The sequence below is a fragment of the Microtus pennsylvanicus genome, chromosome 6 (genome assembly GCF_037038515.1).
Source record: "Microtus pennsylvanicus isolate mMicPen1 chromosome 6, mMicPen1.hap1, whole genome shotgun sequence".
In the NCBI taxonomy this organism is placed as follows: domain Eukaryota; kingdom Metazoa; phylum Chordata; class Mammalia; order Rodentia; family Cricetidae; genus Microtus; species Microtus pennsylvanicus.
Genome location: NC_134584.1, coordinates 110,434,059 through 110,460,866, shown reverse-complemented (window position 1 = coordinate 110,460,866; position 26,808 = coordinate 110,434,059). Strand labels below are relative to the sequence as shown.

General features: G+C 49.4%; 1 protein-coding gene across 2 annotated transcripts in view; it reads left to right on the top strand.

Annotated features, from left to right (window-relative positions):
* The window catches only part of Zfhx3 (zinc finger homeobox 3), a 245,418-nt gene that overhangs the window by 119,136 nt on the left and 99,474 nt on the right, over positions 1 to 26,808 (top strand). For both annotated transcript variants that reach the window (XM_075977387.1, XM_075977386.1), the window contains exon 4: positions 25,843 to 26,074. In XM_075977387.1, coding sequence (XP_075833502.1) covers positions 25,843 to 26,074 — 232 coding nt within the window. The remainder of the gene's footprint in view (positions 1 to 25,842; positions 26,075 to 26,808) is intronic.

The following is a 26,808-nucleotide window of genomic DNA, read 5'->3' as shown; positions in this document are numbered from 1 at the left end:
TGTCTGGGGTCTAGGATTGGATATCCTGATGCTTAGGAGGGATTCTAGAAGCGATGCAGCATGTAACAATCTAGAGAAGTACCCGGTGATGCCCGATCATGACCGTTGTGTACAAACAAAACCAAGCAAAACAAAAGACGCCGGGTGTTAGAGTTGCTTGGAGTCATGTAGTGCATTCCACCGGGCCGGGGACACACGTGGCCATATGCAGGCATATCTGGCCCTAGGTGTTACCTTGTCTCTGTGTTTAATATGGTGCCTTTGAGGCCATCTTGGATGATAGTCCTTTGCTCCAGGTGCTGGTGCCCGTTGCCACACCTCCCACCTGGTACTTACTGGCACAACAGGTGGGACAGGATAAGATGGGCTGAGGCTGGTAGAGAAGGCACACACAAGTGACCATGGCCAGAGAGGTGTCACTTGTGTAGGCATGTGGGCCTCACTGTCCCCATGGGTATCAGGAGATGATCATGCCCAAGCAAGAATGGTCTAGGAGAAATTACTTTAGGGAGAGGAAATTGGGTTCACAGAGCAGTCCAAACATGGTGTTTGGGTGTCCCTGCTTATGACCAAAGCCTTCAGGAAGACAGTTGGGAGGGCCCCGAGATGTGACCTGTGTGGCCATGTCCTGAGTGGCCATGTCCTGATGCTTCAGTACAAGGAGGTCATCTCCATAGCTTCCCCCACTTCCCCCGTCCCAGGTTCTTTGCCGTGGAGCTTGGTTTAAGGACCAGCTGGTAGGGGTCCCTGCATGCCTCCCACCGTGCCCAGCTGGGAGGCGGGCGTGCTTTCCTTCTGCATCTGTGTGTGTGGCCATTTTAATTTTTCCCTGGACAGCCTTGCCTGGGATACTGCTTGCCGCCTGCCATGGTTGCTAAGAAACCAGCCGAGGCCCGGCTCCTCCTTGCTCAGGACAAGGCCCCAGCCAGCATCCCAGAGCCCGAGCCTGCATGTATCCTGCTGAGAGCTGGCCACTTGTGCTAACCCCTTTGCTCTCTGTCAAGAGTTCTTCTTTCCAGACCCCAGGACTCCTTTCTACACGTTCAGCGGCCGTGTCTGGTAGCTGTCTCTCCATGTCTCTCCTGTTAGTGTTGAGATTCCCTCAGTTGGGACCGAGGATGGCCTGATGGCCACACGGAAACGGTAGTCCCATCACCCTGCACACACCACTCTCGAGCAGACCAGATCCCTTCTGGGTTCTCCGCCCCTCTGCGTTACCCACAGCCCCTCTTCCTGTAGCTTCACGTCATTCCTGCTTCCGCCAAAGGAAGGAAGGGGGAAAAATGGGTGTGTTTTTTGGCCCTGAGGTCGAGGAAGGAAGTAATCCTAGCTGCCTTATTTCCCATGCGGACTCTGCCCCAGTTTCCAGAAGCTGCAGTTTCTGGAAGCAGTGTTGCTGATGTTGCCACGTTACCTTCAGCTCTTTCAGAGCTATGTAGGTGGAGCAGGAGAAAACAGGGCAAGAGCGGGGATGGTCGGTTAGAAGTAGACCTTTATCAGAACACTTTATTTCAGGTACTCAGTCATTTTTTTAAAGTTTAGCAAACTGTTCGGTTGGATTGATTAGAACAATACAGTTCACCGTGGAAAGTAATGATACATATGTATTTCGTAGTAAGAACAGCCCCCGTGTACTAGGAAAATAGTGTCTGTATTGGCTTTTGCGTTTATGTAAAACTGTGGCGTATTATATGTTGGACATACCAAGACAGACATCAGGGGGAACTGTTCATCTCAGTGGTATGGAATTTGGTGGTCGTTTTTTATTTTTTCGTTTCTTTTATAATGCCTTTAAGGAATAACAAGCCCGCACTGTGGAGATGGCTCAGTGGGTAAAGTGTTTGCCTTCCAAGTATGAGGACCTGAGTTCAACCCTGAGAACCCGCAGAAAAATGCCTGGCCGTGGTAGTGCAAGCTGTAATCTCAGCAGAGAGAGACGGGAGGGTCCCTCACGCTCGCTGGTAGGCACTCCGGCCAGTGAGAGACTGCATCGCAAACGCAATTGGTGCTGTTTCAAAGAACGGTACCAGCTGTGTCCTCTGACCTCCACACACGCGCGGGCACGCACTCACACAATTTTTTAAAAAGCAGATAGATTACTTATGGCGTCAGAATCAACTGGGAAACAGTTTTAAAGGATGGCTGAAGTTCTTATCTGAGGTCTTCTGGGCACATGGGTGGAGAGAGAGAACATGTTTCAATAGACTTTTCCAACATCTACCCCTTGAGGTGATTTAGGAACTTTTGAACCCCAGGAAAGAATATCCCACTGAAATATCTCTGAGCAGCAGCCATCAGGTTCCTGGGCATGGTCCCACTTCTGAGCAGTCAACTCCAGACACTGTTAATTGTAGGAAAGTCTTTCCTGTATGAGAGAGACTATGTTTCACTACCACCATGGCTAGACACAGCTCTGCCTTGTTCCTCGTCCACAAAATCTTTCTCGTTGTACGATCGATCATTTTATAGACTGTGATACTGAGTATATTTTGTCCCCAACTTAGAAAAAGCTTCGGAAGGAGTGATTTTTTTTAAAATCGCTTTTAATATTTTCCTCTGGCGTGACTTTAGCAGCTATGGTGCACTGTAGTCCTAAGGTGCTATCATGGTGGTGGTTACTCACCGCCCCTCCTTTTTGTCATTTTTCCATGCCTCCGGCGTGTCCTTCATTCAGCTTCTTTCTGTCTCCTGCATTTGTCACGACCTATATCCTCATCCCATGTTGTGAATGATTATGCTCCTCACGAGGAGCCTTGGTAAAGCCTCCCGGTATCAGTGTCCGTAATACACACATCTGTCGCATCACCTTTTTCTTCCTTCATTCGGTAGCTCTAAACAAATCCCCAGTCCTTACAGAACTCCCAGCGCCTTGAAATGATCAAAACTCAAGGAAGGAATTCCTTGCTTCCCTTTGTCCTGTTGACTGTATTGTTTCATTGAGTCCCATGCCCCCTCGATATTCTAGCAGAAATTTAACAGGTTTATATATGTACACATGGAGTCCTATTTTTATTTATGTCTAGCTTGAAAATGCTTCATTTAGAAGGTCTGAAGTGCAGAGAACACACCAAAAGAAAGCTATTCCTAACCTCATTGCCCAGAGGTGATTTTAATTTGAAATATGTTGGTACATGTAAATTTAGCCTTTCCTGTGCAGATATGATACTGTTATTTTATAGAATTAAAATGATCATGCATATAATTTGTAACTAGCGTTTGTGAAGTTTTACAAAGTATGACCTTTTCTTTAGTGGGGAGGGACGGGGTGGACACCGGTTCTCCTGTTACCCAGACTGCCCTTAAACTGCTGGTCCTCTTCCTTCCAGCCCTTGGAGTTAGAAGTGTGTGCCACCATGCCTGGTGTGTGACCTTGCTTTCATGCCACTAAATATCTTCCTACAACAGTAATATCTTTTGATTCAGTGTATCTGCTTATTTGTGTGTGCATGAGTGTGGATGTCGGAGAACAACCTGCAGGAGTTATCCCTCCATCCCGTGGGTCCTGAGGATAGAACTCAGGTGCTTAGACTTCCCATCAGCCTCTGTTGCTGGCCCCACGGCAGGACTTCCAATAGCTGTGAACTCTGCTGCTATACAAAGGTTCTCTGGTTTATTTAGCTGCCCCTTCATTTGACGTTCAGTGGTTTGCAACTTTTTAACTATTGTAGGAAACATTAACAAAGACGCTAAAGAGGACTCGCTCTGGTTGAGGAGGACTCACTAAATCGGGGAGGACTTCCTCTGTATTTTAGGCCCCCGCTCATCATGGCTTCTTACTGGTGACTATCCATTTTGAGACCCACGTCCCACATTATTATGATGGTGAAATCTTTGCTCTTCTCTTTTCTTCCCCTTGGTGAAATATGGAAATGCCTCCCCCATGCCAAGGTCATGTGTCGGGTAGTTCCTCTTCGTTCTCTTCCTGGCTCTGTGTTTTCACACATGAACCCATCTGAAGTTTGTTTATCTGTGTGCTGTGAGGCAATGATCTCTCTATATTTATTTTCCATGTTTAGTCATCGACGTCAGCTTCCTGTGACAAACAGTCCACCTTCTATTCCGTGGTTCCCAGCAGTGCTGACATACTACTTACTAAAGTTTTACTTAGGTCTGTTAGCTCGTTTCTGTAATCTTGGAACTTGAGAGACTGAGTCCAGAAGATTGCTGCAAGTTGGGGGCCGGCCTGGGATCTGGAGGAAGACCCTGTCTTAAAAATACCAAACAAAACAAACAAACGAAAAGCTTCCTTTTCCTTATCACCTGTTTATTATTATTATTATTATTATTATTTATCACTCGTGACTTTTATAGACTGTTGAGTTAATGGGCAGTGCCTTCTGTGTCTGTTCCAATCTATTTGAGATGTTGGACAAAGGAGGACCAATTAGACAGCTGGGCTTTCCTGCCGTGGTTTCCCTGCAGGTTCACTTTGATTCGTGAGCAGCATGCTTTGGGCCAACACTCTAGAGTGCAGGGATGCTTTCGGGCACCCCATCAGCCCCTCCTGTCTCCAGATTGCTCACAAGGATCTCCTGAGTGACAGAAGCCATCGCCACTCATGTTTAGTGGCCCCTTGACCTCATAGCCGAGCAATCACCATCACAGTTGTCACCGCACTTGGGTGGCAATAGGGAGATGAAGAGTCGGGGAAAAAGGTGGCCGGCCCCACCTTCTGTGCTCGGTGTGCACAGCTCTCTTCTCATCATTCCTGGCTATCTGTTCTAAGAATTTGCCGACATCTGCCTGGGGATTGGGTTTTTGCCTCGTTGTCCTGGCCTTGAAAAACCAGAAACCGTGCTGCTTCTCACTGCTGCTCTTCTTTCCCAGGATTCGGTCAAACATTGAAAGTGCTGGCTGGGGGAAGCGAGGAGAACATGTCATTGGTCCTTGGCGATTGCTAACTGTCAGCTCCAGGGTACCGAATCGTTAGAACTGTGGTTGGCACGCGACGTGCCCTGCAAACTCACTGCCGTTGTAGCCCTTCTCGACAGCTTAGAAAATGGGCGCCCCGAGAAGTATCCTGTATCCAGAATGCTTGGGACCCAGACATGTTGGCAGTTTTGGAATTCTTCTTGGAATGTTTGCATATACATATCGACATAGATTGCGATGGGACCCAGGTCTAAGCATGAAATTGATTTGTCTCACATGTGTCTCGGTAACGTCACATGGTATTGGTAGTACACCCGTGGAGTGACCGTGATCCCTCATGTGGTATTTTCCAGTTGTGTTGTTACGTCAATGTCCTCAGTGCTTTTGATTTTAGAGTATATCGGAGCCTATGTGTCCTTTAAAGTTCCCTCTGAGGTTCTGTCTTGAGAAGAGGTTTCCCTGTTACTGTCTAGCTTACTGGATAGTTTTGGGCTAGACTCCAACACTTGCCGATTTGGAATGGTTACACCTACTGTGTTGACAGTTGAGAGCCGCCCCTATTTCTTGTGCTTAGCTGTACTGTGTGTTCACAGGAGGTCTCCTCTGCTCAGGTCCAGATCCATGTCAACATGGGGTTCAAGGAATGCATGTGTGATCTGGTTCCGGACGAGTGCCATCCTCTTGGTCACCTCCTCCCCATGGCAAAGAATGGCGGGGAGGGTCAGTACTGGCACGGAGTAGCATGGACTGTGTAGGTGAACATGGCCATTCTCACCCTCACATCTGTTTCCCGCTTGTTTTCTGGAAGCGGTTTATTTTCTGTTTGTTTTTGGATGACCAAACATTGAACCGTTGGAATTAAACAAGCTAGCGTAACAGTGTTTGTAGGTTACAGATCTCAGGGTCCCTGCCAGGTTCTGCCCTCTTGCTGGCTGTTGGCCACTTTTGCAGACCTGTGTGCCTTCCTGCTGTGACCGTTCCATTGGCCGCTCAGACTGGTAGAGGTCAATATGATTGGTGAGGCTTGTCCCCGTGTCACACGGTCAGAGGCAGTAGCAGTGAACGCTGTGACCTTTGAGCATCGCTCGCACCTGTGGCTGGAAAGTTCTCGGCTCAGCTCTCTGAACTACCAGAGGGCTGCCCTCTGTTGTAGCTCAGCAGAGTGTCTCTGCTTTGTGAGTTCGCCTTAGCCTTTAGTTATTGCCACTTGGCTACGCACTGCTCCATTTTGATGGCCTTGAGCTTTTTTTAGGTTTGTTTGTTTGGTTGTGTTTTGTCTTGTTTTGAGACAGGGCATCACTTCGTAGCCCAGGCTAGACTGGTGCTCCCTGTGCAGCCCAGAATGGCCTTGGCTTTGCAGTTCTCCTGCCTCAGCCTCCCGCGTGCCGGTATTACAGGTGTAAGTCTCCTTGAAATTTTAAAGTTGAATATGAAGGTGCAGGGTAGCAGACAACTCTTGGGGCAGCAAGCGTCATCTCTAGAGCAGTGTTTCTCAACCTGTAGGCCAGGACCTCCTTGGGGGGTAGAATGACTCTTTCACATCAGATATCCTGCATATCAGATACTTATGATTCATAACAGTAGCAAAGTTACAGAGGCAACAAAATAACTGTATGGTCAGGGTCGGGGGTCAGCACAGCATGAGGAAACTGCGTTAAAGGGTCACAGCATCAGGAAGGTTGAGAACCCCTTCAGGAGAGCAAAACAGCGAGCCTGCCTCTGCCCCTTCACACCAGTGCCAACATGAACCAACGACTCATGCCTTCTGCCATGTCTTCCCGCTTGTCGTCTGAGGCGCATCATCCTAGAGCTGGAACATCACATCCAGTAGGCTGCTATAGGTCCAGCGATGTAGTGTTTGTGTGCTCACAGGACCCTCGATGGTGTAATACCTCGACAACCCACGTGTTCATAACGGAGACAGCAAACCCCCGTCTTTTAGGTAGACTTTGCGGTGAGATGTTAGTGCAGAGAGAAGCTTACTTCTGTTACAAGGTGTTTTTGTTTTCTACTTTAATGCCATCAGTGTGGAGTTTCATTCCTCTCACCCCCCAGAAGCCTAGGGAGGACTTAGTGATTTGTTTCCTAATGAAATACGTGAGAAAGGCCTGCAGAGGAGTGACTGGCCCGGGTTTAGAGGGGCTGGGCTCATGTCATCTCCACCAGGTGATGGAGGTTGTCTTGCCATCTTCCTTATGATGGGATGTTGTATTGGATCCTCTTCTCATCACCAGATGTGGGACAGAAGCACACCGAGAGAGGAACTGCATGGTTTGTCCTCTGGTTCCTGAGGGGTCGGATGAGGTCACTCGGCTCCATGTTTCTGGTTCTGGTGTGAGGCAGACCATCGTGGCAGATGTGGAGGGAGAGCATCTTCCTGGGGAGAAGGGAAGCAGAGAAAAGAGTCATGGGGGAAAGAATCCAGAGTAACATATAGCCCGGATCATGTGCTCACAAGGACCTGCTTCCTGTAAAGGCCCATATTCTCATACACAGCACTTCTTCCTGGAAGTGCTATCCTATCGTATGTCTGCCGGAGGATGAATCCACCGGTTAAGTCAGAGCCCTAGGGATCTAATGGCCTTCCCACACACAGATGCTTTATTAGCCTTCTCGGCATGTCTTAACCCAAGCAAGTTGACTAGGAAGAGTAAGCACCTGAGAGGCCATAGGCAGGGCACGTGACCAGCGCCCTTCCGAAGTATCCAGGCCTTGGAATTCAGGGGCACAGAGGAACTGTCATCGACAGCCCAGTGCCATGTGGAGTCCTGATTCAGATCCCAGATCACCGGTGAGAGTGGAGAGCCTGAGCAGTCTGAGGCTCAGTAGCCTCAGGTCCCTGTCTCCCTCGTACTGACAGATGGCCTAGGTGTCCGGGTGGGTGGTGTTGCCACCAGAGGAAGCTGTGTGAAGGGTGTATGGGGACCTGGAACTACCCTGTGACTCTTCTGCTGTGAATACAAACTGATTACAAACTGAAAAGTTAAAAGCAAAGAAACGGAACCTGGCGGTACATGCTGGTTCTCAAAACACTTAAAATGGGTTTAAAGCCGGAACTTAAAGTGGATGCCACCGTGACTACCTCCCAGGGACAGTGAGCTGTTAAATGTTGGTGGCCCCCCTGGACTTCCTTCCAAGGGCAGGCACATTAATGCTTTTATTAAATGTTTTTAAAGGCCCTTTTCTTCCATTCTGATTGCTGGCCTTAGAAGTTCCAATGATTGTGCAGCCCTCTAGGCGCCCCCCCCCCCACGCCCACCTCCACCTCCCCCCCAAAGTGTCGTTTTAGACCCGCTCGGCTCTTCCATAGGATTTCTTTAAAGTGTCATTTGTTTAGCTGTGTTTAATTTTATTTTCCACTCATATTCCTAACCCATCCAGGTCCCTTTTATATTGCCTCTGCCCTTGCCAGTCTTTTGAAAGCCTCCCAAATTAGCATCATCTGAGAATTTAATTAACTTGCTGTTTACTAACCCTCTCCTTTCAAGATAATTAATGAGGATGTTAAGTGACACTGGGCCTGACACTGCTCCCAGTGGCACCTGAGCGGGGCAGCTACCGGAGTGAAGCCTTGGCAGGGTGGGGCTCTCGCCTTGGCTGTCCTGCAGCCCAGTGTCCAGCACCGTGGCCACACGAGGGGCAGGCCCCTGGGGCCAGTGTTTGCTTAAAGTCAGGCTTTCCCACCTCACGTTTTCCCACTCTTTTTTTTTTTTTGGCTTTGTTAATTAAAAAGCCCATTTTACTTAGAGCAGAATGCTTATTTTTCGTGTTATTCCCCAGACAGCGCCTCCATTACCAGACTCGAAATTAAACTGGCTGAGAACGTCCAGTGTCACAATTCCCTTTTGTTTCTGTCGGAGTGGTGGCACAGCGTCTTTGGCTTTGCCCCGCCCCCTCCCAGCTTTCTGCTCAACCCAGGTAACCAGAGATTATTGTTGATCTAGACCTGAGCGCTGCCTGCTGGAACTCCTGGGGCCATGGAAGCCCACTGCATCCAATGTGGTAGCCCCTAGCCCCTTGGAGCCCTTGACCACCGTGACTGAGGACCGAAACTTTAAATGGTATTATTCGGCATGCTGGAAGTTTAAATAGTCACACGTGGTTAGGCGGTGACTCTTGGCCACCGAGGCTGCTGATCCCTCATCTGCTTGGGTCTGTGTGGGTCTGAGGCCATTTGCCTACCCTCTCCAGGGACTTTCTCCTCAGGTGGAGAGGGTAAACCGATTGCAACATGGTATCCAAAGGACCTGTAATTAGGAAGGTAAGTTTTCTGAAGGAAAAAGATGTTACTTTCTAAATCCAAATGTAAATGACTTGGATTATCCGTGTCACTGAGCACTTCATTCATGCAGATAATTGAGAATTGACAGTGCCCTTTTCCCTCAATTACTTCCTGAGAGTTCCATGCGGTACAATGGGGGGAAACATGAAGCTATTTTTAAATAGCTATGTTAATGTCCTCATTAATTTTACCATTTTTCTACCAATTAACAAATATTAACTCTCGAGGCAGAATTAAGTTGGCTTCCCCTCGGAAGCCATGTTGGCCGGTAACTCCCTTGCCACGAGAACCTAGTGAGGCTTTAGCATTTCAAGCCTTGTGTTTGACAGTGCGCAGGTGAAGCGGAAACACGGTGGTTTTCAGGGTGATCCTGTGCTGGACCACACCCAGCGTAACACAGTGCCATGTGACAGATGCTGAACCAGGACAAGAACCACAGGCTTGAGTTCCATGGCCTCATTTGTCAGCCTTACATATAACGCAATGCAGGGCTACATACATACTCGGGGCCTACAGGGGCCCCAGGGTTTGAAATGGGTAACTGGGGGGATGTGGAGCCTTCCTTCTGCCCCCTTTCTTCATTCCTGTCTTCTTTCCCTATTTTCTGCTCTTGTGTCCTTTTTGAGGCAGACAAAATGGTTGCATAGGAAGCTGACAGGTTTTTAAAACCTACACCGACGCCGGGCGGTGGTGGCACACGCCTTTAATCCCAGGCAGAGGCAGGCGGATCTCTGTGAGTTCGAGGCCAGCCTGGTCTACAAGAGCTAGTTCCAGGACAGGAACCAAAAGCTACAGAGAAACTCCTGTCTCGGAAAAAAAAAAAACACAAAAAACAAAACACCTACACGAGTAAGTAAAATCCCTTAACAGGGAGGGTCACATCTCTGACACTTGGGCTTCTCATCTGCTGCCAGCTTGCTCTCACTGTTTTAACTCGGGGATATCATCGGGCCTCTCTCTGCTCCCTAAGAATCAGCCACAGTGTGGAATAATGGACAAGCCCTTTGAGATCCATATAGGGCTGGAGACAAGTGTGGCCGTGTTATTGAGATGTTTATGCGATTTCTTTTCCAAGTCCAGACTTTGAGACCGCTCCTTCCTGGCTTTCAAGATCCTTAGCCTTTTCAGTGGATGCTTAGGGGGTGCCTTCATGGGGTGTAGCGAGAGACACAGGCTTGGCAGTCACCTGGGTGTCAAGGTCCACCTGTGTTCCCTGGGCCATGTAAAACCCGAGCTGCTCTCAGTTCCTGGAGAGCATCAGGGGTGTCTGTATCCTGCGTTTTCAGCTGTTGCTCAGCTCAGAGTAAACATCCGGTCTTCACACTCCCCCCCACCCAAGGTGTTGCTTACTCTTGATTATAAAAGAATATGGAAAACCCAAGAATCACATGGCCCAGGGCACATTTACACCGAAGTCCTTACAGTGGAAAGGAGGGATGGTGTTTAATTATTCTTAATTCATTTCGCCATTCAGAGTTAAATGACCCTTGGCTAGGTGTTGACCTTCAGTTCCAAACAGCTTATTTTTATAGAAAGTTTTCCAGCCTGTGCGTGTGTTTGTGCGTGATTGCGTGTGTGCACGCATGGGCAGCAAACAAAGGCTTGTAGATCGGGGGCATTCCATCTTCTTTGAGACCAGGCTTGTGGGTTTTCATGTGACTGGGCCAAATTTTCAGTTTCAGATCAGGATCAATATACTACCAAGAGAGGAGGGAAAGCCAGCTAGCCAGTTGTCTTTTATACATAAAGTTTTATTGGTACGCCACCACCCTTCATCTTCCCATTACAGTTCACTACTGCTTTTTACAGTGCCAGAAACTGGGCGACTGTGACAGAGATGTGATAGCCTCAGCTTCTAAGGTGTTTGTCCTCTAGGTGTTTGCAAAGTAGCTTGAGCTCTGGTCTGAAAGAAAGAAATGAACCTTCTTAGAGCAGTGGTTCTCAACCTGTGGGTCATGACCCTTGGGGTGGGGGTCAGATGACCCTTTCACAGGGGTCGTGTATCAGATATCCCGCATATCAGATATTTACATTATGGTTCATAACATTACAGTTATGAAGTACAATGAAATAATTTTATGGTTGGGGCCACCACAGCACCAGGAACTGTATTAAAGGGCTGCAGCATTAGGAAGGGTGGGACCCACTGGTTTAGAGGCTTGTTTTACCGGCATTCTGGGGAAAGTGTGGAGTTAGACATCCCACTCACAGCCTCCTTAGAATGCCTCTGTTGTCAGCGTGGCTGGATCTGGCTCATTCCTGTGATCTGAAGACTTGGCCTAGGAGCTGTTGAATGCAGTGACCCTGGCTGCCTCGGCCTCATGCTGATGTACCGCTGGTCCTTCGCTTTACTCCCAAGAGCAAGGAGTTTCCAGCCTTGCTGTGGGGAGGACTCTGCTCATTAGTGTGTGCGTGCGGCCTTTGGTTTCGCTAAAATCAGAATGCGTTCTCAACCCGAAGCCGCGGCTATTATTCTAAATGGTAAGTGATACAGCTCTGTCCGAAGACAAAGTGTTCCCTGGTCATCACTAGACAAGGTCCATCGTCGTGGTAACACCGTGAGGTGGGCCCTAAGTACTGCCATCTGGCTTCACTGCTGAAACGGGATGGGACAGTGACTCACTGAAGGTCATTTGATGACAAAGCCCACTGGCCATTCGTGTCATCTCATGAGTCACGGTGGCCCTGGGGAATACAGCTGGCACCTGCAGAGCTCACACCCAGAGGCAAGCTGGTCGGCCAAACAGGTTCTTCCCTGACAACCCAATGATTTAATTGCCAAGGTAAGTGAATGGGTGATCAAGCAATTAATTCGTCGCCATGTGGACCCTGGCTCCCCGTGAAATCAGATGGCGGGGGTAGGCTTTCCGAGGCTCCAGCTTCCTGTTCACACGGGTCGCCACCTGACCTCGGATTTCAGTTTGCTTTTAGCACGCGTGAAGTACCTCCACGCTGACTTCCTTCCTCCCGCCTCCTGGCATGTGGAAGACACCACTTGGTCTTCTCTCCCCCATGTTCTCGCTGTTAGCTGATCTAGGTTATGGATGCTGAGTTCAGAGTAGGATGCAGAGCTCCTGCCTTCAGAGGCCTTCCCCAGGGACTACAGGCACAAAGCAGAGATCAGAGATCCTGGATGACAGGGAGAGAAAGTGGGTGGAGCCTTCAAGGCTTAGAATCCAGAAGGGAAGGGCTCTCTGTAGATAGAAAGGAGATGCATACAAGGGACGGTTGTGTTAAGACGTGCCGGAAGTAGACGCTTGCGCAGGCTAGCACACACCATGTACAGAAAGAACCATGAGAATAACTTTTCTCTCTTGAGTGGTCAAAAGTGTGAGGTAATAGAAAAAAAAAATAGAGCTAAGAGGGGGATGAATGAGTCAAAGCTGGAAGAATGATCGCTTAAAAAACAGTGACCAGTACTTGGTAAGCTGAGACAGGAGGATTGTCGTGAGTTCTGAGGCCAGCCTGGATACTGAGTAAGATGCTGTCCCAAAACAAAACAAAACAAACAAACAAACAAAAATATTACGGTGGCCAAAAGTTGAGACTAGATGTTGGGTCGCCTGGCCTTTGGTTATTGAAACTGCAAAGGCCCTCGGCTCTACCATGGGAAGGTTTTAAGACTTAAATCTTTAAAATTGCCACTAACCTGAGAGATTTCAGAAAGATGGCAGGTTTAGATTGGCAACATCTTACTGACGTGGTCCAGGAAAGGAGCACAGCCAGGCTTAGTCCACATGGCCCCACGCCCCTTTCACGTAGGATGTCTGACATGGCCGATATGCTGTAGCTTTCTGGTGCTTTGCTGCTGCTGGGGTCTTGGGTGTCTGTTTCCGGGCCCCATCTTCCTTCCCTTCCTTTTTTCCCCTACAGACTTTCCTCCTATCTTGCTCCAGTGAGTTTGCACTTAAGTGAAGGGAACTGCGTGTTACATTTCTGCAGGGTTTGCGGACTGTGCCGAAAGTGGAGCTGCCCCTGCCCCAGCAGGTTCCCATGGCCTTTTCTGGCCTATCCGTGTTTCTTTGCCTGTTAGAACACTGAGGGCATGTCTCTGAGGAGAGGATGTTTGGATTAGTGCTGGACTAGTTGCTGCAAAGCCTTCCTGTGTATCACACTTAGAAGTAAGTTTCCTGGGGCTGGAGAAATGGCTCAGTGGTTCAGCAGCTCTTGCTGCTCTCTCAGAGGACACAGGTTCAGTCCCAAGCACCCACATCAGGTGGCTCACAAGCACCCGTAACCCCAGTTCCACTCTACCCTCTTCCGGCCTCCATGGGCATATATCCACATAGACAGAAATAAAAACGTTAAAAATAAGTTTAAGAATGTTTTGCTGGCAACTTTGTCTTTGGTCTCATTCCGCTGATGACTTGAACAGAATCCTGTGTCAGGGGCTTAGGTCCAAGTTGTGTGGGCATCTCCCAGAAGGGGACAGTTTGGGCTGGCCAGCCAGGCAGAAGGGTGGAGATAGAGCTGAGATGGGAAATATACACACTGCAGTTGTGGATTTCTGAGCCCCAGTGAAGAGTATCCCCCCGCCCCCTCACAGGCCCTGGAATTTGGAAATCAAAGAAGGCAAGGCACCAAGGCATTTCAAGGGAGTTGAGAGACTCAGTGGGGAGGGTCAGACCAGGCCCCAGCCACAGTCAGATATGAGGATGGCAAAGTTATGTTGTTTGTGAAGAAGAAGGGCTCTTCCCATGAGAACCGGGGAGCTGAGGTGCTCACCTTGTGCACTGTGTCCCTGTGTCCCTGAGCAGCATCACGGTGCTCCTTTGGCCTTGGTAGCTCTTTCAAGTTTTCTGCTGATAGATGGTTGGAAGGATTCTTTGCTGTAGGGGTGCGGTGGGCTCTGCCATACCTCCCACAACTTGAGTGGCTCCCTGGCATGAGAAGGCATGTACAGGAGGCTGTTCTCTCTCTCTTGCCATCTTCGTGTTCTTTTCCACGTTCAGTATCCAGGTCTTGCACCTGCTATCCCAATAACAAGAGAGAATGGCGACCAGCCTCTGCCTCAGAAAACAGGGCAATCCAAAGAACAAACACAGCTAGGTATATGTAGAAGAGATGGAAGGGTGGGACACCTGTGACCGCTCAGATGTCCTCTAGCTGGGACATTCTGTGATTTGTATACTAAGAAGGGGGAGGGGGACACTGACACTCTCTTGTGATTTGTATACTAAGAAAATTGGGTCACTAGGTACAGCCATTGAAAGTCATTATCTCCTGTCTTAAAATATAGTTTTTAAACAAGTAGTAAATCTTAGGAAACATTTATTTTCTTCCATCCCCAACCTTCAGTTCCGTGAGGAGGGTATAGAAAAGGAGGGTGCAGTGAGGTTCAAAGGAGATGATGCGTGGGGGCTACTGACAGGGATTGCCTTTAGCCCCAGGACCTGGAGGGAAAGAGACAAAAATTGCTCAGCTGTGATGGGGAAGGAACTCTGGAGGATGCCTGTGTTGTCGCCTGCCTTTTGATTCCTGTGGCATTTTAGCATGTAAAGGAAGTACCTGGGATGGCATCCAGCCAGGAAAAGGCGCCCAAACCAGAAAGATCAGATTGGTGAATGCAGGGGGAGCTACCATAGATCTGCTTTTGTGGGATGTGGAAGGCTGAAACCTGAGCCAAAGGGAGCAGGGCATTCAGACTCCATTAGCTAGGTCTTGACAGGCATGCCAAAGACCTAGAGTCAGATGGTGCGGGAGAGGATTTTCCTCATTCATGCAGATCATCAACCACCAGGGTTTAAGGACCCACCATGAGTCTGGAGCTGTGCTGATAGGAGAGAACAGAAAGATAGGACCTGGACCCAGCTTGAGAGCTGCTGTTGGGGGGAGAATGAGGGGGCGCGGAGAGGAGGATTGCTGGTCTCAAAGGAGAGGCTGCTGGACCTCTGTAAAGGGCACAGGTCTGGCCATTCCGGAGGAATACTTCTTTACATCTGTGCACACCCAGACTCCCTTCAAAAGACGCTGTGCATTGTTTTCAGTCAGAAGATGAGCCTGTCAACACTTGGAATTCAGTAGTATGACTGATTTCATGATCTTCATTTCATGAATGGAAACTTTGCTATAGGATAGTGCATATTTTTTTGGTGTTGTTTTTTTCTCAGGGACTTTGCGTTTTGTAGCAGGCCGTGGGCTAGCCTGCATAGTTTTTTACCCTGAGCCAAATCTCAGTGCACATATACCCTTTCAGATGGATCTTGGGCACTGAACAGTTTCTAACGGGCAATCAGCTGGCCACCACATAAACACACAGAAGGTCCTCTCTGTATTGGAAGCCCGCCTTCCCTGACCCACTGTCTAAGGCAGTGGGCACCAGACAAACTTCATAAGAGTCACCTGGAAGGCTTGGCTGAAACCCATGCTTCCAGGTCCCACCTTTAGAATTTCTGTGGACTTGGACAGAGCCTAAGAGTCTCCAAGTCCAAGGTTTCCTAGAAGTGTTGATGCTGGCAGTCCATGGCCGCTCTTGGGTAATGTTTGCCAAAAGCTAAGCATCCTCGGGCAAGGAAATTGCTGAGTTCCTGATGGGACCTCCCTTTAATGGCTCCTTCTCAAGGACTGGAGCAGGACTAAAGAGGGGCGGGAGCCGCTTCAGACCCCGAGTCACCCTCCTCCTCATCGTTGTGAAAGTTCAGGCTCCTCCAGTGTCTATGCACTTTGTGTGATGCTGGGCCCCAAGCCATGGCTTTCAACACTCCCAGCTTCTCGCCTCTTCCATCCCAGAGGAGCAAACAGCCCTTGTGAACAAACACCAAAGCTGGGTATCAGCCTCAAGGGGTGGCGGTCACACCGCAGTGTTCAGTCTTGTCTTTCGTTCCTACTGAATGGTACCGAGGTCCCTCCGTGAGAGGTCCCTTTTGACCTGTCAACGCTGCTGAGGAAACAAGGGACAGCACAGTCAAGGGAAGACTCCCAGAGATTCCCCTTGCCCAGGAGATAGTCCCGTCTTTGAGCCCATGCCCAGTGAAGTGATTAATCAATGCCCTCCACTCTGCTGGACAATTAAGGGAAGCAGGAGAAGGAGGGAAAAGTCTTCAGTTAGACCTAATTTGGCACCATATTGTTTTCTGTTAATCTATTTTGCTTTCTGTCCGTCTGTCCCAAGGGACGGGTGCCTTGCTGCTTGCTGAAGCATGCATAGCTAATGTCCTCATTAAGGGCTGGTCTGTTTATCAGGTCCATGCTAGGAAGCTGGGCTGCCAAAACCTAGGCACAAGCTGGGGGCCGCTACCTCCCTCCGGGCCTTAGCCCCACCTCATTAGGCTGGTCCTGGCTATTGATTGGGAGCCTGTGTTTGGAAGAGTCTTACTTACTCCATGCATTATCTTGACAGATTGATCAGACCTGATTGAGAACCTCTTAAAGGAACGAACAGCTGTAATGGGAAAGTTGGACTCTGTCATCCGTTAGGATGATTCTGGAAGCAACAAGAACAAGGCTGACATCTTGGAGCAATTGTATTTACAATTAACATGGCTGAAAACGATTGCCTCTATTGATCCCCCCTTCCTGCAATTACAGCCCCATTGTTTACATTCCAGCACTTCAGTTATAAAAAGGAAATTCAATAATTATTGCATTATTTAAAGTTAAAGTGCCACAGAGTTTGCTGGCTGCGCTCGCTGGTTGATTTAACGTTCAGTAAAATCCATGCTGAGCTCTCCATCTTGAGGCCAGCGGTATCGGCTTTTAATGAGACTTAAGGTGGGGGGTGCTCGGCGAACATGGTGTTTGTCTGGGTTATTTATGGGGGTTGGGGAGCAGAAAGCAGGACAGAGAAACCAGCCGTGTCATGGTTCATGAAACGGTCCCTCTCGTGTGGGCATCTAGCCTGCGGATGGCCATGTCTCGGTCTCTTGGCGGCCACTCAGCTCTATTTCCTCCAAATAAGTTTTCTTTGCCTTGTTGCTCCCTTGTCCCCCTTCCCTTTCCCTTCAGCCTTCAGCAGAACCTGTAGTCTTTGAGGAGAAAAGGTGAGCTGTCAACAGCGGACAGGAGGATCCCTACCAAATTTGTTAGTTTCTTTCTGTCCCGGTCCAATTTTTTCCTTTCAAGGGAGAAATTAAATAAAAAAAAAATCACCCCTCATGAAGAAGTCAGTGATTCTATATCCGTGTACCCGGCAGCAAGGATCTGGGTGTTTGGAAAGTGACCCTGAGTTTGGAGTACCAAATTCATACTCTCTGTAACAGCAACTGGAAAGTTGGAGAGAATGGGAGGAATCTTCTAGACCGTTTTCCTGTTTTTCCTATTTGGTTGAGAGTTACTGTGGACTCAGTTCCAGAGAGCATCTGGGCAGGTGGACCTAGCAGGACGCAGAGCAGAGGAGGAAAGAAAAGCAACCCCTTTCACTTAGCCCTCACCAGCCACGCTGCCTTCCACAGCCCCAGGACGTTCCGACTACAGGTGCCGAAAGCAGGAGGAAGATGAGCAGAGCCCATTGTGACTTTTATGAAGTATCCAAAGTAGACCGGTAGCGGGCAGCTACTTCCCAGTGAAGTTGTCCATCAAAGAGGAGAACCGTTGTGTGCAGGTCTTGGGTGATTTCTCGGATATCCCTTGTGGGAATCCGAAATGCTCTCTAGGAAAACAGCAAGTGCAGAGATTGGAAGGAAGCCTTGAAGTTTTCCTGCCTCCTGTGAGATTGTCTCTGTTTCCTAGCCGGGTTTCTTTTCTCTGTGATTGCTGTCCAAGCCATAGCCTCCCACCTGCCAGATACGATGAGGCAGGATCTGGGTTCCCAGTCTGTTGATCGTGGCAGTGCCAGATGACAGTCCTTCCCCGTTTCCAAAGGGTTCGACTGGTGGTTTCTCATCATGGTTCCGTAAATGGCTTCTGTGGAGGCACGGCAAGTGTGAATATCTCCATTTTTCAGACGAAGTGGTGACACCTATTTGGGCCACCGAACAGCCGCCCTCCCCACCATGTGGATTCTCACGGAGTTGGAGATGCAGATAAGCAAACTCATCAGAGTGTACTTGGGGACAAGGGAAGTGTCTCCCAGACACATTATCCATCACTTTCTCCCTGTCCTCACCTGGGGCGTTGACAGACTTGATTAAGAATGTAACCCTTGATTTTCATTCTGTCAGCGTCCCAGTAGACCAAAGGGTGGGTAAACACATCGTTTTGTGGCAAGGTGCGTGGACTGCCTACCCGAGCTGCAGGGCATCTAGGTAAATTACTTCCAGTAGAAACGGAGCATCTTTTTATGAGGAGGAAGGTGGGTGCACACGTGTTCAGGACCTCCCAGCATAAATTCTGTCTATTACAGTTTCTGTACTGTTGACACTGGCCTCCCCTTTAGGATCTGGGAAGGTGTGGGGTTGGTTGTACTGAGGGAAATGTTAAATGATCTGTTTCCGTTCTTAACCCCAGAGATCAACTAATTTGAAAAACATCACAAGTGATAGTAGCCTTGATGATTAGGAAAGCTGACTGCATATCAGGTATAGTGAATAAACATTTTGTGTACAACCCACTATCAAGTCCTCCCAGCCGAGGGATAAGGGAGTTCTGGTACTAAGGAGATGGAGGCCTGGTAGGAGGTGTGACTTGACCCTTAGTGTAGCCAGCGGACTCACAACGAGAGTGGTCAGCCATGGTGCGTCCTGGGCCAGCATTGTTGTCAGTGGATTGATGAGGAGCGGAACATATCATCATCCTTGTTTTTGTGTGACAACTTCTATCTGTGAGGACTGGAGAGTAGCACCAAGGCAGGCAACCATCTCAGCGAACGGAGAAGGGCACAGCTGTCAGAACCTGGTGAAGATTTGAGTTCCCGGGCCTGGGGCCATGGGCGTTTTCTGAAGGGTGGTGAGAATTTTCCTCGCAGAGAACTTTCCTCGCAGGGTGCTAAGGCACCGACCTCACCCAGACATCCACGTTTGTAGTCTTTCCCCAGAAAGAGTCCAAGCACAGGCGACAGTCCGCACAGGGTTTCAGATCTCGGCAGTTCTTTTCCTCTTAGGCTTTGGCGTCTGGCACAAGGCTGCCCGTACTGAGATTTAGGGACCAAGCAGTGCTCCCGTAGGAGATAGAGTCGGGAACCTCAGCCCAGATCCTGGAGTTGGGAGGCAGAGAGGGGGCGCTCCGGTGACTCGTTCTGGGACGTGAGGAGCCTGGCCTAGAAACCGGAAAATAGGGCAGAGCCACCCAAACGATTGATCTCGGAACCATTTTTACTTCCTTTTGTTTTTTTTTTCCTTTTCTTATAAATCATATCTTATGGTGTCTGCAGGGCTCCTACGGTGAAATGGGGCTAAATTAGCATGTGCCAAGGACGAGGGCACCAGTGGATGAAAAGCCAAGATTAAACAGAAAATATGTATATATTTAGGTTGACCTTTCACGCATCATGCCGGAAATGTGACATTCAGTCTGAAACCAACTCAACCCCACTGATTAAAAAAAAAATTAACTGCCCTCGCCCCTGGATACAGCGCATCTGAAAGGGATTCTTTTTATAGGCGCTCAAGGTGAAAGCCTGGGCTTTGGGGAGCCTCTTGGAGAAAGGTCTTTCAGATCAGCTCCGCGTTGCCCACTGCACACACTTGGAATTCTGTCCTGTGCCGGCTGATGCGAGGATGGTCACGTGACCCTCTCAGTGCTGGACAGGAGTCGGGTTCTCTGAGCCTCCCAGGGCGCCAATGCACCCATCTTGGCTTCCTCTTTCCATGTTGGGGAATTTGCAGGCTAACTCAGGATCCTCCTCATCTTCCCAGCCCCTTCCCATCAGATTTGCTGGTGAGGTTTCACTACTGTACCCTGGCCCCCAAGAACCTGAAGCCCTTAGTATGTAACCCCAGGGGGCTGTTCCCTTAGAGCCCTCTCTTCCAGCTTCGTGGATGGAGAGAAGTCCAACACACACACATCTTTACTAAAGGTGCCCTCCAGGACCCAGCAGGTGACTGGAGTCAGCCAGGACGTCCCCCACGGGAATTGTTCTTTCACTGAGCAAGAGCTGTGTGATGGTCCCTCGCTTAGCTGGTTCACTGGGATGGATGCCTAGAAGCTGTCTCCCTCACTAGAGAGCTTTGCCATTTTTCTCTTACTCTCAAAACACAGTTACACACCATGTACCCTGAAGTGTGGCGAGAGAGTCTGTGTGGGCGTGTTGATAACAGGTGCTACTCCCAACGGCCTGCCTGTTGTGAATCGTGTGTGCTCTGAGTGTGTGTTTGTACACGCTCGGGCGTGTGAATGTGTGAATGTGTTCTGCCCATTTTTTCTTTAAAGTGGCAGCCGTGACCGAACCGGATCAATATTTCACATCCCATGCATGAAGAACCAGATGTTAGAAGTTTCCTTTTGCTGAGGAGGAGGTGGTAGCTGGGGCCTCTCCAGATTTATAGAAATCAATGTTCTCTGACAGAAGTTGGTTCATTTTCCTGAGAAAGAAGTAACAGGAGCACATTTTTTTTCCCATGATGAATTATTTCCTAACGAGCCTTCTTTGGCTTTCCATATTTGGCCGGGGTGAGCTCGCACAACATATTAATGGATAGACTCCCACAGCCACACAGCCTGGTCTCTCGTTCTCCCTTCCTTCTTAAAATACTAACTGGAGTTCTGCACTCACATTCCATTGCCAGGCTCCTTGTCAAAAGCATCTCACTGTGGGGAGGACTCTCCGCCTTGACCCAAGTCAGAAAGGGAAGCCACGGAAAGAGGCGTGGGACCTCAGGTGTCTCCAAATGAGGTATACCATGTTCCACACAGCTGGGATGAGCATTTTAGAGCAGAGAGAGACAGAGAGAGAGCAAGAAACCATGATCTGGTGGAGACACAGGAATGCCACTCTGACCAGTGACTGAGCCACCCCCTTTATGCTCGGCATAGGATGCCAGCTGCCTGGCATGTACCACTCCCATTCCCGGTGGCTCGCCGTGATGGCCAGCTGGTCTTCCATTGCTGCTCGGTGGTCATTTAGAGACCTCAGAGATAGAGAGACCTTTTCTGCTTCTGAGTATGGGTCAAGCTGGGTAACCTCTTCCCTCGTAGAAGTCTTTCACGGTAAGCCTCTCTGCCAGTCCTTTGCAGCATTCACTCATGCAGTTTGCTGTCCATCTACCTACCCACCCATTCACCCGTTGATAGGACAGGGGTTTGTTCTCATAGTAGCGCCTGTAGACAGTTTCCTAACAAACAGAACTTGGAGGGCAAAAGGACTAGCATCCAAAGCTGCAGACAGAGGACGACTAGGCCCGGAAAGTTTGGATAGACCTGGGTTCCACTGTTTGCTCTTTAGCTGGGTGCCTATTATTACAATTATTATTGTTTTTTTTTTTTAATTTTCTCATTGGTCACCCTTCTTTAGTAATCCTTTGCTGTCTCTGCTGTTTCTCTGGGATGTGCTGGATTTCAGAGTCTGGGTGGCATAGTCATCCAGTGACATTAGAATTGATGGGATCCTGTCCCCTGTCCCCTGTCATAGCCTCTGCATCATCGCTGTCATCGCCTGAATTCTCGGTTGTGAAGGCCCCGGTGTGGTACACTGTGTTTCTGCCTGTGCAAGGCTCATGTGTTGTAGATACTTAGACTCAAACCCCAAACAAACCCCAACAACTGGGCTCCACAGCCGTCATTCTGTGAGTCCCAGGGGGCCAGGCACCGCACTCACCACAGCCGAAGCTGAGGCTTTGTTTTGTGCAAACCATACTTGTGCCCCGGCAGAGAAGGGCACGGAGGGATGATGAACACGGAGGCAGGGAAATGGAAAGAAATACAACAGAACTTGGGTTCCTCCTCCCCATTGGGAGAACTCCATGATAGAGACGAAGCGTCCGTCGGGGAATTCAGGATTGGCGTGGGAGAGAAATTTCCTGCCTGGCTAGGAGAGCAAGGAGGCTGAAAGAGGTAGCTGCTCTGTTACTGAGTGCAGCAGTGGGATTTGTGCCTTGGTGGATTCCTCATATATTACAGTGAATTTAATTAAATACATTGTGATCCCAATTGAGGGTATTCTAATTAGCTGGGTCAGGAACAAATTATTCTCCCTCCTTCTCCAAATGAAAACATCTCTGCTCTTCTGCTGGGAAGGCATGTCCTTGGCGGCCTGACTTGCCCCGCGGAGTACTCTTCTGGCCCCACCCGCTCCTGCCGTCTGGCATTAGGCAGGTTCCCAGGGTGGGACTCTGGCGATTGGCAGTGCCCCCCTGTGAGGAAGACAGAATCTGGACAGCTGGGCCAAGGGGTTGACACACTCACGGCTGGGGAGTTACTGGAGGTGTTCAGGGCACAGGCAGAAGTCAAGAGTCTGCTACAGGCCTTGGGTCCTTGTTGACTCCAGTAACAAGGAATAAGGACAGGGTTGTCACATGCAGGTAAGCGCCAGGAACCCCATGTTGTACATGGGAAAGTGGACATCTGGAAATAGAGAATGAGAGTGTGTGTGTGTGTGTGCACGCGCGCACGCGTGTGCCCACCCTTATGCTCACTTGCTTGCGCCCTGTACTATTATTAGTAGAGGGGACCGTGGCTCAGGTCTTCTTGTTTCCTTTTATTCTTTCCTCTATGATTTGTGATGGGTGGCCATTTCCTTTCCAGAATGGCTCTCCAATGGCAGACAAAAGAGTTGGTGGCAGTTCTGTGGGTTGCACCTTACCACGGCGATCTTGTGAGCAGAATGGTTTTAAACTTTATCCCCCCCCACACACACACACACATTTTTTAAAAGGAAGAACTCCTAGCGTGATCTCTATCTCAGTTCAGAATTTATGTGGCCTGGCCATCCTAGAGCCCCCAGATTGGAGAACAAAAGACAGTTGGACATCTCAGTTCCTGTCTAACTCTTTGTAGGTCTTAGTCTTCTCTTCTGGCTCAGAGACTGGAAGCCCCAGCCATCTGGAATAGCACCCTCACCTCTATGTTTAGGTGCTTTGCTTCAAACTCAATGCATTCTGGAAGGAAGTCCTCTTCCATGGGGAAACCATGTGGGTTTAGGAGTTGGGACTTTTACAAATCTTGTTAGTTGGTGATGCCATCAAGACCTCTTATGGAATGGGACACTCTGGGCCCTGGCTGTTTTCTCTCTTAGCTTTTAGTCCCTCGGTTTTAATGGTCTCTTTAACAAGTGTTATTTTGTTAGTCTCTGACCCAGGAGAGCAGTTTCTGTGTTCCCAGCTCCCACTCCCAGGCCACACCCTCATTCCCGGGAAGATCCATTCCCCTGGGAGATTTAGCTTTTGCAAGGCCCAGAGAAGAAGCTGGAGAGAATGACCTCTCCAGATCTTCCTCCTCCTTGGGTTGTGGACCCCACTAAACATTGTCTTGTTGTATACCCTGAAGATAAACAAATCGGAAAAAAAAACCCACACACTTTATCTGCAGAAGATTTTTATTAGTTATACTTCTGTGCTTCTCATGCAGGTTCTTCTGGCTCCTGGCTGTGGAGTTGCTCTGGGCAGCTGTTACTTGCAGGGGCTTCATTTTGTTCCAAGTGCTGCATTGGAAAGAGTTAACTTTCCCATTTTTTTTTTGAGAATGGGGTGGGGGGGTCAAACCATGGACCTGTTCTCAACTTGGTGCCCGCGAAGCCCTCTGCATTTGCTCCTGCAGGTTGGCACAGGTTCTTTGCAGAGCCTCAGTTCTCGTGGTTGAGGGCCACCAGCCTCTCGAGTGAATTGGCCATAGCACCTCATTGGTATATTCCTATTTCTCCATCTGGTTATGTGCAAACCTTTCGGATTTCCCTCATCCTCTTGGCGGATGTAAGATGTGCACGGGTGACCACGTGGGCACCGGGACGGTGTTGTCAGGTAGGGTGTGCTTGTGCTCATAGGGCCATTCCGTCATCTGCAGTCTCAGGAAGCACATGGTGCTCTGAGGGCTCTGGCTTTGTTGTGCCTTGCCTTGCTAGCTGGACAAGAAGGCGTCCCTACAAGATCAGAAATCGCTGTCAAGGCATGGGCATTGCACAAGCCCTCTGGAGTCAGGAGGGAGACTTTTGCCACAGAGCCATCCCAAGACATTTGTTGTGTGCTTGTTCAAGCTCCTCCGGCCAGGCTTTGGTGACCCGAATTGAATGTAGGAAGGTGGAGCAAGAGGAAGGGCCCCCCAATCACATGAGCATGTGAGGCCTTTAAGTCTCCTGTACTCCTTCATCCCTGGTGATGCTGGCTGTACAGTGTAGAGGGGATAAGATGGGCTCTAGCTGTTTATTTGCCTGTAGCTGAGTTACTTGGGTCAGCCACTTGAGCTCTCTGGACTGTTTGCCCTGCTTCAGGTACAGTGAATGGGGACTGTCAGAATAGTCCTTTGGACTATGAGAGATGTCTTTTTTTTTTTATGCAAAGAGCAAATCAAATCCCTGTTAATAGCCACCTCTCACAAGAGGTCCAGGAACTTGGTGACTTTTGCTCTTGGGTGACCGTTAAGTTGCACAGGTGCAGAAGTCTGGCCTCTGTGGACTGTTTCTCTGGCACCTGCTGTTCTTTTGCCCACGCTTTAAGCTGCCTGTGTTCTGCTTCCTGTTGGCTCTTGGGCTTCCATGTTCTGGAATTGATGTGGTGTCTGCCAAACAAAGCATCATTGGGACCAGTGCAACTGACCAGTGATGAACTAGATGACCTTGCTGTACTACTGTTCTGGCTTTGTTTTAGTTTTGAGGCCCGAGCTTACTATTTAAGACTAGGCTGGCCTTGAACTAATGATCGTCCTGTTTTTCAACCACCAGGTGCTAGGATTATAGGTATGTACCACCATGCCCAGCTAGAAAAATTTTAATTAAAATTTTTTTTTCAGATAACCTTATGTTGCTTACTTTAACCCCACACCCACTGTGTAGCCAAGGTTGACCTTGAACTTCTGACTCTCCTGCCCCTACCTCCCACATTGGAATTATAGCTGTGCACTCTTATATTCTGATCTCACAGATTCATACATGCTGGGCAAGCACCCACCCACCAACTGGGCTGCATCCTCAGCTCCGTCATTTTAAATACAAAAAAAAAAACCACCAAAAAACAAAAACCAACAACAACAAAAGTCCCACGATTGTTTTTATTAGGGAACTGCCCAGACCTGTCCTTTGTTTCTGTGTGAGTGATGGAGGGGACTTTGCTGTCAGATTGACCACGAGCTGTCCCAAAAGCAAGGAGGTTGGGCGGGGCGAGGAGGAGGAGGCTTTGTCTGTAAAGGTCCAGATCATAATATTTTAGTCTTTGCAGGTCATTCATCTGTGTCACAATTGTTCAACTCTAAGGCTTCAAAAAGGTCTAGAGATTGTAGTCTGTCGGTGGCCCTAGCTGTGCACTAATAAAACTTTATTGATGAGAACAGACAGCAGGTCAGATTTGCTCTCAGGCCACAGTTTGCCCACCTCTGCTCTAAACGAAGCAGTGCACGCTGCAGTGCGAAAGGGCGAACCTTTTATAATTGTGTGGAGCTGAGAAAAGTGGATGAGCACCATTAACAGGGCTCATTGTGGAAATTTGCCCGGGAGGGGCCGGCCACGTGGGAGAGACAGGTGTACATACATACCTCAGCATGTCATTTAACCCTCGAAGCGCTTCCAGAGACGAGGACGCGGGGGAAACTGAAAACAGCCGGTGCAAGGAGCCTAGCATCGGCTAAGCTGACCTACCACGGTCCCTAGCTGACACACCTGTCTCACTGTGGCCAGTACAGGAGTGGCTTGTGCCTCCACGTGCCTTGAGTGTTGCTCTCCTCTGTCCCCGCAGCACCTGCAACAGCACGAGAGCGGCGTGGAGGGGGAGAGCTGCTATTACCACTGCGTCCTGTGCAACTACTCCACCAAGGCCAAGCTCAACCTCATCCAGCACGTGCGCTCCATGAAGCATCAGCGCAGCGAGAGTCTGCGCAAGCTGCAGCGGCTGCAGAAGGGCCTTCCGGAGGAGGACGAAGACCTGGGCCAGATCTTCACCATCCGCAGGTGCCCCTCCACTGACCCAGGTGAGACATGGCAGTGCGCAGGGGAGGGAGGGCTTGGTGGGCTTCTGCGAGAGCCTCCCCAGTGTGGCTGCTCCTGTGTCTGGCGTCGGGGCCTCAGCCTACTGTTGTGTTTTGGGTGGGAGGAATATGGGTTGGTTTTTTTTTTTTTTCTCAAGGACTGCCTTTTGCTAGGCCTGTGTTCACAACCACGGGGAAGTCGTAGACGTCTTGTCCAGCAGCAGGCCCACGCAAGTCTTCCACACCAACCCCTGAGTTCCTCTCGCTCAGAATCATTCCGGATTCTGTTACTGCTGCACACTGGCCTTGCCAACTACTAGGACTAGTGTTGTGGTCCCTAAGTCAGGGCTTCAGAACTGAGCTGCAGAGAACCTTAAAACTAGCACCCTTTATGGCTGTATTTGAACGTGACTCATATTGTCCTACTGGTTCAGGTCTCTGGGCTTCCTGCTACTTGTAGATTTGTGCGGTTTGCTGTGTTTCTCGACTTCCCGCCATCTCATCTCTGGAGACTCTGTCTCTCTTTCCTTCTCCCACGTAACTCTCATTCCTAACAGGATCTCTCCTGTCTCTTAACGTGGTAGGTAGTACAAGATAGTCACGTGCTTCTTGTCAAACAGTCAAACAAGGCAAGCCTGGTGGTACAGGCTTGTAACCCTGGCACCTGGGAGGCTGAGGCAGCAACTTCACAAGTTCTAGGCCATTCTTGGCTACACGGTGAGACCCTGTCTCAGAAG